This window comes from Trichechus manatus, unplaced genomic scaffold, assembly GCF_000243295.1.
Source record: "Trichechus manatus latirostris isolate Lorelei unplaced genomic scaffold, TriManLat1.0 scaffold00008, whole genome shotgun sequence".
Classification (NCBI taxonomy): domain Eukaryota; kingdom Metazoa; phylum Chordata; class Mammalia; order Sirenia; family Trichechidae; genus Trichechus; species Trichechus manatus.
Window position 1 is genome coordinate 6,417,493 of NW_004443944.1, and position 10,329 is coordinate 6,427,821.

General features: G+C 56.0%; 1 protein-coding gene across 2 annotated transcripts; it reads left to right on the plus strand.

The window, feature by feature from the left end:
- Positions 1-272: 272 nt before the first annotated feature.
- PMEPA1 (prostate transmembrane protein, androgen induced 1) lies at positions 273-8,891 on the plus strand. Of its 2 annotated transcripts, none has more exons than XM_023741653.1 (3): positions 273-425; positions 7,370-7,423; positions 8,102-8,891. In XM_023741653.1, the coding sequence occupies exons 1-3, from the start codon at positions 312-314 to the stop codon at positions 8,642-8,644; spliced, it is 711 nt and encodes a 236-aa protein (XP_023597421.1). In that variant the 5' UTR covers positions 273-311; the 3' UTR covers positions 8,645-8,891. The 2 variants fall into 2 exon arrangements, with proteins under 2 accessions (XP_023597421.1, XP_004370268.1); XM_004370211.3 differs by having other exon boundaries at positions 275-425; positions 8,096-8,891.
- The last annotated feature ends 1,438 nt before the right edge of the window (positions 8,892-10,329 follow it).

The following is a 10,329-nucleotide window of genomic DNA, read 5'->3' on the forward strand; positions in this document are numbered from 1 at the left end:
GGGTCAGTACCTAGATGTGGAGGTGCCTGCGCAGTCTTTGGCATGTCCTCCCAGCTGCCACTGCCCCGCCAATCCTGATGTCATTTTGTGACTCTGCCGAGAAAATGTGCCATGAGTTTCCTTGGCTTGGAAAGCCACGCCCCCACATTGGTGGGTCTTTAGTGAAACGCCGTTCCACGGGGGTGGTACAGGTTCTAGAAGGGGGGGCCCTGAGCTCAGTGCTGGCGCCGGCGGGGTCCCGGGTCTCACTGTGTTTTCCTGTGTCCGCAGCGGAGCTGGAGTTCGTGCAGATCATCATCATCGTGGTGGTGATGATGGTGATGGTGGTGGTCATCACGTGCCTGCTGAGCCACTACAAGCTGTCCGCGCGCTCCCTCATCAGCCGGCAAAGCCAGGGCCGCCGGAGGGAAGAAGCCCTCTCCTCTGTGAGTGTCCCCCTCCTCCGGATGGATCCCCACGGATTGGGGGGCTTCTGTAAAATGGGAGCAAAGGCCTGCCGGGTGGTTCCACGAGATGCTGGGAGGGGCAGGGCTGGAAGAGAGGCTCATGGCCACATACTAACCCGTTGACTCGGCAGCCACTTACCACACACCTGCTGTGTGCCAGGCACTGTCCTAGGCCCTGGGGACATGTGGTAACAGGGCAGATGAGGTCCTTGCGGGCAGGGAGCTGGCGCTCTAGGGAGGAGGCAGACATAAGCAGACATGAGCCCTTTGGGTGCAATCAGCGAAGGGAAGGAGGAGCAGGAGGTGTGATTCCGAGCTGGGCGATTTGTCTTCGCCTGGATCCGGTGTGCTAAGTACCTGGTACCTGGGGCAGCTGATGGAGGAGAGGGTGTTGAGGAAAAGGCCTGAGGGTCCGGGGTGGAAGGGTTGAAGAGCCAGCATTTGGCTCTGTGCCAGGTGGGGCAGGGGTGGGGGAAGGGGAAGAGCCTGCAGCAGCGGGACCCAGAGGGCCAGACGAGGGAGACACAGCCCCACCCTCGGCCAGCACCCTGCAGGTGTGGGGCGTGGAGTCACATCACACCACAACGCGCAGGAAAAGGCCTTCCTGGGCCCGGAGTTTAATCCCAGTGCCGCCAGTTCCTGGCGGTGTGTTCCAGAGCCAATCCCTGATCCTCATCCAGGCAGCGGGCGCTGATGATCAAGACTGCCTCGCTGGGGTTCAGTGAGGTGCCGACTGCAGCTGTGATGGCATTTCACCTGCTCATCCATCTGTCCATCTGTCCATCTATCCATCCCTCCATCCATCCATCCATCCATCCATCCATCCACGCATCCATCCATCAGTTTACCCACTCATTCATCCATCCACCCATCCATCCATCCACCCATCCATCCATCCATCCACCCATCCGTCAGTTTACCCACTCATTCATCCATCCACCCATCCATCCATCCACCCATCCATCCATCCATCCATCCATCCATCTACCCATCCATCAGTTTACCCACTCATACATCCATCCACCCATCAATCCATCCACCCACCAGTTTACCCACTCATTCATCCATCCATCCATCCACCCACCCATCCATCCATCCATCCATTTACCCACTCATTCATCCATCCACCCATCCATCCGTTTACCCACTCATTCATCCATCCAGCCATCCATCCGTTTACCCACTCATCCATCCATCCGTTTACCCACCCATCCATCCATCCACCCACCAGTTTACCTGCTCATTCATCCATCCACCCACCAGTTTACCCACTCATTCATCCGTCCACCCACCAGTTTACCCACTTATCTATTCATCCGTCCATCAGTTTACCCGTCCATTTACCCATCCATCCATCCATCCATTCATTTACCCACACATCTGTTCATCCATCCATCCACTCATTCATCCATCTGTCCATTTGACAAATACTCACCAAGCACCCACTGTGTGCGTAGAACACAGTTGACCCCTTGAACAAGCTCCCTGAGGTCGCTGCCCTGGGGGACTGGGTCTGGACAGACAGACACACATCCTTCCAAATTACACTGAGAGCCATCAATGAAACTTAAGAGGGCTGTGACCGAGAGGTTTAGCCTGGACAGTCTGCCAAGCCTGGAAGACGAAGAGAAGTAGCGACATGAGGAGGAAGCAGAGGGGTGTATGTGTTCAGGAAGGGTAAGAGAAAGGGCAGAACGCGATGTAGTGGAGGGATCCTTGCTATTGGTTGTGAGACTGCATTTTAACCTGCCGTTAGAAGCCCAGAAGCACCCCCAGGGCTCCATGGATTCAACTCAGGGCTGGATGGGGCCACCAGGTGGATGGGGAACTTGCCTCCTTTTCAGACCCCACCCCACACCGTTCTCCTGCTTTTGGGGGCTGGCCTCTGCGCCTGCACGGGCCTGTTACTCGGCAGATGAATGAAAGAGGAGGGAGGAGTTAATCCTGACTGGTTTCCATCTTGGCGCTGGGATGTGTCAGTTAGCAACTCGAGACAGAAGCAGGCTGGGTGACAGACAGACTGAGGATTTCGGGGAGAAGGCTGGCACGCGGCTCACATCCCCAAGCCCCAGGGTGGCCAGGTGCTGGAGGACTTGAACCGAGTGGAGGTGGCAGCTCCCTGAGGCTGTGGGGCTGCGCCAGATCGGCCAAGGAGCCTGTTGGTGGTGGCCCAAGCCACAGGCCTGTCGGTGGCAGGTCTGGGCGCCTCAGCTGTCACGTCAGAGCCGGCCGAGGTGCGTCACCAGGGCTGCCACACCAGGGCAAGAGCATCTACTCACCCGACCCGCCACTGGGAACACTGGTGGCCCCAGGCCCGGCGTGTTTGAGGGCTTACTCAGCATTTCTGCTTGGAGGAGCTGTGGTTCTGGAGCCCACGCTCCCCTGGGCTGCACCTGCTGTGTCATTCCAGTGGTGGGCAGCGTCTGCCGTCCAAGGGTCTTCCAGCACCTGGGGACCTAGAGGGCTCACCCCGCTTTACAGGGGAGAAACGAGGGCTCGCGAGAGCTGGGGGCGGGTTAAAAGGAAAGAGGAGGGAGTGGGGTGCTGGCCACCTGGGAGGCCTCGTCTACCCAGCCATCTACTGGAGCCCCTGGGGATGCTGGCTGGGTAAACAACGGAGCCTCTTTAGGCCTAAAGTAGAATGTGCCAGCTCTCCCAGGGCACCTCTGCCAGACAGGGTGTGCCAGACGCATCTCATGCTGTGACCTCCCCTAAGAGACCCGAGGAGGGGACCATGGGGACCCTGAAGAGATGCCTGACCTGGCCTTGGGGACCGGTGAGACCTTCAGGTTAGCATGTCTACATACACCTGAGGGTCTGGTGAGGTTCAGGGAAGAGAGAGCAGGGTGGGGCCAGGCCCAGAGGCCAGATAGCAAGAGCTTGTTTATGGGCCCTACTGCGTGCTGGCACTTCACAAAGAGGCTCCCAGCCCTCACAGCCACGTGGTGCATCATGGGTAGTCATGGGCCCATTGTACAGGTAGAAATACTCTCGTTAAGGAAAGCAGAAGTTTTAAGAAAACAGGCCTGCAGAGAGGTCTGCAGGTGTGTGAGTCTTGACAGGGAGATGGAACTATTTTTGGAGGCTATAGGGAGCCCCTCCCCAAAAATAAAAATAAAAACAAAACACCAAACCCATTGCCCTTGAATCGATTCCAACTCTGGCAACCTCATGGGACAGAGTAGAACTGCCCCGTGGGTTTTCTTGGCCGTAATATTTATGGTGGCAGATCGCCAGGTCTTTCTTCCGTGGCACCAGTTTGGATTCGAACGGCCAACCTTTAGGTTAATAGCCCAGCACAAACTGCTTGCACCACCCAGGGACCTCTGTAGGGAGCCCTGGAGAGTCTGAGGGGAACAGCAGGGTCAGGTTGAGGGGAAGGAGGTAACTCCAGCTTCTGGAAGGAGGAAGGGCCGTGGGGGGCAAGAGTGGGGCCTGAGGGACCTCTGGAGACCCTTTAGGGCCTTAGGGCCAGTAGCAGCAGCAGCGTCTGGTAAGCTTTGGAGGCATGCGGAGTCCCCGGCCCCAGCCCAGAGTCTGCATTTTCACAAGCTTGGGGCTCAGTTGTTTCATCTGCGTGGTAAAAGTCAAAAGCCCTGGATTCCGGGGCCTCCCTGGTCCAGCAGGCTGAGGTGCTGGGACCTGGGCTCAGGTGGTGGAGAGGAAGGTGCAGAGAAGTATGGGGTGGGAGGGAAAATCCAGGGAGTCAGGGGGATGACGGGATGAAGGGGAGGGCAGGTGTCAGGAACAACCGGTGGGTCTGGCTTTCGCATCTGGAAGGACATGGCGACCCTTGCTGAGTTAGGGAACCAACGTGAGGAAGGAGGGGCCTGCTGCAGGAGTCTTCAGCTTGGTGCCTTGCAGCTGCTGGGCACACAGTGAGTGTCCAGTGAGTGAGGCTGGGATAGCGGGAGCCAGTGGCAGGCCTGGCCCGGTGGCTGCTTCCTGGAAGACTCCCTGGAGGAGGAGGTAGTCAGGCGGTGTGAGGCTGGCTGCTGGTCCCGGTGGGTCCCGGGTATTGGCTGGTGTTTTCTAAAGCCTCTGTTCAGAGACCCTCTAGGCAGGGCGAGGGGACTGGGAGGCAGTGGTGGGAAGGGGTTGGCAGGGCCTGGGGACAGCAGAGAAGGTGTCAGGCAGGGGCTTGTCTGGGTCACATTTCATCGACCCTGGCCTTGGGGCTGTTTGCACTCCCACTCCGGGACATCACTGGCTTCCCCTTTTGCCTCCTGGTGCCCACGTGGGCTGGGCAAGCAACCCGGCTGGGCTGCCTCGGGCCAGGCTGTGTCTGACTCACCCAGGGCCCTGCCCGTCCCGCAAGGGGCCTGGAGGCAGCCGGCTGGGGTGTGGGCCTGGTGCTTCCTCTCACCAGCTGGCTGATCTCACTCACAGGCTCTGGACTCAGTGGGACCTGCTGGCTCTGTGGGACCTGCCCTGTAGGTTTGTTGGGAGAATTGAGAGGGTCCTTTAAGGGCTTAGCACAGTGACTGGCACTGAGGCCGTGATTGATACGGCGTTACTCATATCAGTAATTAAATAGCCATCGATGCCCATCTGAACAGTAATGGTGTGTGCTCACAGCATCCCCACCCCTAGAACATACCAACCCCCACGAGTCTATGGAATTAGTGCCTTCCTGATGGGACAGTTTTGAGTGCCAGAGAGCCCCCTTGTGGCCACACAGGGGATCGCAGTCCCCTGGGCACAGGTAAGATACAAGCCTTCCCTGTCCTGGGAGCTCTCATGAAAACATGCCCCTGGGAAACTTGGAAATGGCAGATATGCTCATTAGCTTGATCGTGGACATATATGTACAGGACAGAACTGATCCAATTGTACACATTTAATAGGAGACCCCAGGTGGCGCAGATGATCCGGCGCTCGACTATTAACCAAAAGGCTGGCAGTTCAAACCCACCCAGAGACAGGCTTGGAGATGTGCTTCTGAAAGCCCACAGCCCTATGGGGCAGTTCTCTGCACGCCCTGGGGTCACTAGGAGTCGGAATCGGCTTGACAGCAGCTAACAACAACGTACTTTGAATACGTGCAGTTGATTGTATATCAATCACATTTCAACAAAGCTGTGAAAGCAAAGGAAGAAGGCATCCCTCCCCTGTTGCTGCACAGCGCTGGCGTCTGAGCTTGTCCCTCAGATCCTGGCATGAGGTTCTGCTCTCCCGGCCATCAACTTTCTTCCCCTGAGGTGGGACTCTCGGGCACTTTGGCTCAATTGGGAGATGTTCCCTGCAGCCTGGGAAGAGTTTTCCAAATCAGTCAGAGCAGAGTGCCCTGGACGTGTGGAGCATCCTCGGGCTTCCTGCCTGGGTGGGCCCTCCCGAGCTGGGCTCGTGTTCCCCCAGGCTCTGTCGGGCGGCCCTGACTGGGCTATTGTGGAGCAGCAGAGGCGCTGCCTGCAGGTGGCGGGGTGAGGGGTCTGTACAGTGTGACTTAAGCTCTCAAGGGGGTTGTGAGGGACTGAGAGCCCACGCAGTCTGGCTGCCATTGGGCAGATGAGAGTCCAGCACCAGCCTCCCTGGGCTCCTGGGAGGAACCTCTGGGCCCGCCTGGAACTCCAGGGCAAAGGACAATAGCCTTGTCGAGTGGCAGCTCTGTCCCCAGCTCCTGGCCCAGAACTAGGCACAGAAGTGGCACCACATTCAACATTGGTGAACCAGCCGAGCAATTGTTCTGTGTGGAGCACGTCGCTCAGCCCTTCTCAGGCACTGCTCCTTCAATGATTGTCATTAGATGCCGTTGATTCCAGCTCATAGCCACCCCATGTGACAGAGCAGAACTGCTCTGTAGGGCTTTCTAGGCTATAATTTTTCCAGGAGCAGACTGCCAAGTCTTTGTCCTTAGAGCCACTGGGTGGGTTTGAATCGACGATCTTTTAGTTAGCAGCTGAGTGCTTAACCATTGCACCACCAAAGCTCCTTTGTCTATAATTAAACCTGTTGCCGTTGAGTGGATTCCGACTCATAGCGACCCTATAGGACAAAGTAGAACTGCACCATGGGGTTTCCAAGGAGTGGCCGGTGGATTGAAACTGCCGACCTTCTGGTTAGCAGCCCAGCTCTTAACCACTGTCTGTAATTAGGGGCTGACGATACAGTGGGAGAGACAGACCACGGAACAGTAGTAAATAAACACACAGACAAGGTGATTACAGCTGTAAGTGCTGTGAAGGAAATAGTGGATGGCAAGATAGTCCTTGGGAAGAGGCCCTTTAAGTGAAAAGAGACAGACTGGAGGGGACACTGGAATTGCAAAACGAGAAGGAGCCGGCCAGCCAGTGGGACAGCCAGTGCAAAGGCCCTGAGGCACAGCCCAGCCTGTTGGTGCATTAGATAAAAGGCCATGTGGCCGCAGAGGAGAGCAGTACTAACAGCGGACACTTTCACACACTTGGGAGTGTTGAATGTGGTCCCAAGGTGTTTTCACGTTTGGGCCTTGAATTCGTCAGTGCATCCACGAGACACGTGCTGTAACTGTGTGTTCGGATGCAGACACTGAGGCTTGGCAGTGAAGTAACTTGTCCAGGGTCGCCCAGCTGGCACAGTGGTGGCAGGGAGCGTGAGGCTGGGAGGGCTCAAGGCGCAGGGCCCTCATTGGAAGCCAGTTGAGGAGTTGATTTGGGTGTATTCCAAGGGAGGCTGCGAAGACCCGCGGATCAGTTGTGCGTTTGGAAAGCTTGAGGGTGAGGGGCAGGTGTTCAGGGACAGCAGTGGGAGCCGAGATGAGGGAGGAGGTGAGGGTGAGTATCCTGGCGAGAGATGTCCTGGTCCGGGTGGGGAGAAAGAGCAGCAGACGGGACCAAGATCTAGTTCAGATGAGACGTCTGAGAGTCAAGGCCAAATCTCAGCCCTCTGCTCTCTGGCCTCTGCCTGCCCACTGACGCTGCCGGTCCACTCTCCTCCCCATGCAGGAAGGCTGCCTGTGGCCCTCGGAGAGCACCATGTCGGCCAGTGGGATCCCAGAGGTGAGACCCACCCCCCGCCCCGCCTGCCAGCAGGGCCTCTTCCCCAGGCCAGGCACCATCCTCCCCTGCTAGCAGCTCCCACCGCACCCTTCTTGGAACACTTGCCCTTGGCTGGTGGGAGTCTTCTTGCTGGAAGGTGTATGCTCCCCACCCCTCAGGGAGCAGCCCACAATATCTGTGCAACATGCCAGTGCAGAGGCTGCCCTATTTCAAGGGACAGGGTGCAGCTCTGTGGCACTCTTCACGCTCCAGGCTCCCTGTGGGGTCCAGCTGGGACTCGACTTCTGCTGAGCTGAGTCCTTGCTCAGCTCCCTCTGCAGCCCCGCCATCTTCCTTCCCTCTTTCTCTTTCCCTAGAGAGCAGAGCTGAACGCTTGCCTCAGGCTCTGCGTCTAGGGACTCCGGTCAGAGGCAGCACCTCTCTTCCTCCACTGCCCCACCCTCCTTGCTTCCTCCTCTCCCCTTCTCCTGGGAGCAGAGCTGAACGCTTGCCTCAGGCTCTGCGTCTAGGGACTCCGGTCAGAGGCAGCACCTCTCTTCCTCCACTGCCCCACCCTCCTTGCTTCCTCCTCTCCCCTTCTCCTGGGAGCAGAGCTGAACCCTTGCCTCAGGCTCTGCATCTGGGGACCCCAGTCGGCGGCAGCACCTCACTCCCTCTGCTCTGCCCCCCCAGCCACAGATCTATGCCCCACCGCGGCCCGCCGACCGCCTGACCGTGCCCCCCTTCACCCAGCGGGACCGCTTTCACCGCTTCCAGCCCACCTACCCATACCTGCAGCATGAGATCGACCTGCCACCCACCATCTCACTGTCAGACGGCGAGGAGCCCCCGCCCTACCAGGGCCCCTGCACCCTCCAGCTGCGGGACCCCGAGCAGCAGCTGGAGCTGAACCGCGAGTCGGTGCGTGCGCCCCCGAACAGAACCATCTTTGACAGCGACCTGATGGACAGCAGCCTGCTGGGTGGCCCCTGCCCCCCCAGCAGTAACTCGGGCATCAGCGCCACGTGCTACGGCAGCGGTGGGCGCATGGAGGGGCCGCCCCCCACCTACAGTGAGGTCATCGGGCACTACCCCGGGTCTGCATCCTTCCAGCACCATCAGGGCAACGGGCCACCCTCCCTGCTGGAGGGCAGCCGGCTCCATCCCGCACACATCTCGCATCTGGAGAGCACAGCGGTCTGGAGCAAGGAGAAGGAGAAACAGAAAGGACACCCTCTCTAGGAATCCGGGGGGCCGGGGCTGGGGCAGCCGTAGGTGAAAAGGCACAACACTCCGCACTTCTTAGAAGAAAAGAGAGCAAGGAGGACAGGATGACACAGAAAACACATGTACCCATCCTTCCCCCACCTCTCTGTGTATAAATATTGACATGTTCTGTTTGGTCTGAATGCACAAGCTAGAAAGCTTGCAAAAAAAACAAAAAACAAAACAAAAAAAAACCATGTTTCTTTGTTGAGCTGTGTCTTGAAGGCAAAAGAGGAAAAAAAAAATCCTACACTAGTGTTTTTTTTTTTTGTTTCTAGTTCAGCTGCGTGCGTGAATGCTTATTTTCTTTTTGTTTATGATTATTTCACTTAACTTTAAAGACATATTTGCACAAACCTTTGTTTAAAGATCTGCAATATTATATATATAAATATATATAAGAGAAACTGTATGTGCGAGGGCAGGAGTATTTTTGTATTAGAAGAGGCCTATTAAAAAAAATTGTTTTCTGAACTAGCAGAGAAAAAAAATGGCAATTTTTGAGTGCCAACTCAGAAAGTGTGTATTACCTTGTACAAAAAAAAAAAAAAATTACAAAGCAGGGGTTTAGAGTTATTTATATAAATGTTGAGATTTTGCACTATTTTTTAATATAAATATGTCAGTGCTTGTTGGATGGAAACTTCTGTTATGTCTGTTGAGACTTTAAAGGGAGAAATGTGGGCATTTCAGAGGAGACATTAGCAGAAGAGGGTGAGTTCCCTGTGGCGCCTCTCTGCCCAGGATGGGATGCTGCAGTTTAGTGCTAGACTATTAACGTATTATACATTCCCTGCCTAAGGAGGCACAGTTCTTTCCTCCAGGCCCCTTCAATCCAAACAAAACAGAACAACTTTTGGATTGCAAACGAAATAGGAAGCTTACTCCAGAAACACCACTTGCCAGGTGATGACTTTCCGAAATGAAAATAAACCGTTACTGAAGGAATCTTAGGTTTTTTTTTTTTTTTTTTCCCTCTTATTTTTTGAACACGAAGGTCTCCGTGGGAAGGGGCTGCGGTGGCCCCCGGAAGCTGCAGCCGGGAACACACCCAAGAGATTGAGGTGCATGTTTGGGCGGCACGCCTTTGGGGGGACACGCTCGTCCAGCCTTTATTGGCAAAGGTTCGTGCAGCTCCCTGGCGTATAGGAAAAGCCCCAAGTATTAGGAATTTGAGCTCCTCTCTGTCTGTTTTCTGTTGAGGCCAATCAGCAGAAGACCCAAGATGAAAAGGTGACGCGCCCAGGTTTCTCCCAGGACGTGAAGGGATTAAAATAAGAAAAACCAACGCTAAACCGCGCTTTACGCTTCAGAAGCAAAATTCTTCCCCTTCTCCCTTAGAAGCAGAATCTGTACCTTCTCATCCACATCCTCCTGTCCCTCCCCCCCATGGAAGCAATCGCTTTTGAGGTGTTTATTTGTGTTTTCACGAGCATCTTTGTCGGACTCGACTCTTGTTTACGAGGTTTTCATTGAGTTGGTTTGGGGTTGGCGGGACCCCTTGGTGACAGCGTGCAGGTGGGCACACGCGGGTGTAGATAGACACTGTGGGAGGAGAGAGTGAGCTGGGGGCGTCTGGAGGCCCACCAGGGACGGTGGGTGGAGCTCGGCCTCCTTGCGCTTTGACTGCGAGAATGTGCCAGTTTTCCGTGGCGAGACCC

What these genes read in the sequence shown, in the direction of transcription:
- PMEPA1 (XM_004370211.3), top strand. Translation starts at nt 312, where the DNA reads ATGATGGTGATGGTGGTGGTCATCACGTGCCTGCTGAGCCACTACAAG. An exon ending in GGGAAGAAGCCCTCTCCTCT is followed by an intron (nt 426 to 7,369) that starts GTGAGTGTCCCC and finishes CTCCCCATGCAG; the next exon opens with GAAGGCTGCCTGTGGCCCTC. An exon ending in CGGCCAGTGGGATCCCAGAG is followed by an intron (nt 7,424 to 8,095) that starts GTGAGACCCACC and finishes CTGCCCCCCCAG; the next exon opens with CCACAGATCTATGCCCCACC.